The sequence below is a fragment of the Mesitornis unicolor genome, unplaced genomic scaffold (genome assembly GCF_000695765.1).
Source record: "Mesitornis unicolor isolate BGI_N332 unplaced genomic scaffold, ASM69576v1 scaffold1581, whole genome shotgun sequence".
Classification (NCBI taxonomy): Eukaryota; Metazoa; Chordata; class Aves; order Mesitornithiformes; family Mesitornithidae; genus Mesitornis; species Mesitornis unicolor.
Window position 1 is genome coordinate 46,874 of NW_010162926.1, and position 1,738 is coordinate 48,611.

General features: G+C 38.6%; 1 protein-coding gene across 1 annotated transcript in view; it reads left to right on the forward strand.

Moving 5' to 3' along the window:
- The window catches only part of TMPRSS15 (transmembrane protease, serine 15), a gene marked incomplete at its 5' end in the record, with an annotated part of 43,277 nt that extends 41,814 nt beyond the window's left edge, over positions 1–1,463 (forward strand). The window contains one exon of the mRNA XM_010193758.1: positions 1,308–1,463. Coding sequence (XP_010192060.1) covers positions 1,308–1,463 — 156 coding nt within the window. The remainder of the gene's footprint in view (positions 1–1,307) is intronic.
- Positions 1,464–1,738: the final 275 nt, after the last annotated feature.

Here is a 1,738-nt window from a genome sequence, read left to right on the forward strand (position 1 = left end):
AGCAATGATGCTTTTCCTCAGAGTCTGTAGGCCCTGGAGATCTTTCACAGGTGGATGCCACAGTATTTTGGAGAGGCTGCCTTTCTGCACTGATCTCATATGCTGCTTCCTGGGGATCTAGTTTTTATCCATTCCAGCTCTACTTATAACACACTGCTGCTCTTTGAGGACGTAGTCAGAGTTGGCTGTCGCATAATTTTTCTTCCAACAATATGAAGTCTATGGCATGGAGACTGGCTGGCTCTCCTGAAGTGTGATGAGGAGCACACACTCCTTGCCCTTGCCTTACACTCACAAGCTAAGCCTTCACCAGGTACAGTGACTTTAGCTGGTTTAGTTTAGAAGAAGGAGTGTATGCAAGCCTAATTTTGCTAGCTATTTCTTCAGCCTCTGTGGCTTTCCTCTTTCCTCTTTGCCTTCTGAACCTCATAATGAAAAAAAAGCAGGGCAGCACCATAGGCTGATATAGAGTACAAGTGACCAGCGTTTTGATCAATGACCACTGAACCATAAGCAAAGACAAACAAGTGAGTCCTGATAGTGCTTCAGCCTTTAGGCTGCTGTCACAGCCTTTGAACTTTTGCAGATGCCCTAGAGTTATGGGCAGAAGTATTTTAATGGCCAAGCCCTTGCAGAACCGTTCTGTAAAGCTCCATTCACAGGGCCATGAGAAGACAAAAATAATACTGGTTCAACTAACTTGATAGCCAACAAAAAGTATTCATTGTTTTCTTTATCATCAAAACAAGAAACTCATGGTTGACTCATTCCCAATGCAGGCTGTGGGATGAATCAAATTTGGTCTTCCACACGCTATTGGAATGCTACATCTGCTACACTATTGAGATGGAAGTGTGAGGAAAGGACAGCTCCTCTTCTGGCAATATTGCCATCTTTTTATATAAATTGGAAGTTGCAGAAACTCTGGGGTTACCGAAAATAGAACAGAATTTTGGCTGAATAGATTAAACTAAAAGTACAACCTACAGGTTGTACATTGGCTTTGTGAAAGACGAAGGGTTAACATAGACATCATAAGCAAAAAAAAAAACTCTCATTTGAAACCCAGTCCTGTATTGAAAGACTGATTAGAGCCTAAGATCACAACCTACTGTAACAAAAAAGGAAATTGATTATCTCAAGAATTTTTCTACATAGATGAATTCATATTGATCTCACTTCTGCTGCTCAAGACATATAAGGATACAACATCAATAATTAAGAATCAACACAAACAAAACATCATAAACAGGCTCTGCTTCAGAGTTGACACTGTTCACTTTTAACTTCTGAATTTCCTGTTGCAGGGAGATTCAGGTGGCCCTCTGACATTTGAAGATGGTAACAAGTGGTTTTTAGTTGGTGTAACATCATTTGGCTATGAGTGTGCACTTCCCAAACGACCAGGAGTGTATGTTCGAGTCACCATGTTTGTGGACTGGATAAAAAAAATCATCTATTAGGTCGATATTTTTTAATGATAGAAACATAATTTAAAGGTTGAAAATAAGCCATTGTATAATGATGTAAACTACACTGGGATTCCAATCTCACAAGTGGAGAAACTGAGTAAATATTTAAATATTGGGAAGGAAAATAGTAATGATTTAAAACTCCATTAACAATTGAGAGTAATATTTCAAAACAGATGTTGTGGTTTTGTTAATAATTAGTTTTATCATTTACTTTTATGTGAGACCATAGAGAAACAGTTTCTCTGAACAACAGTGCATTAAAT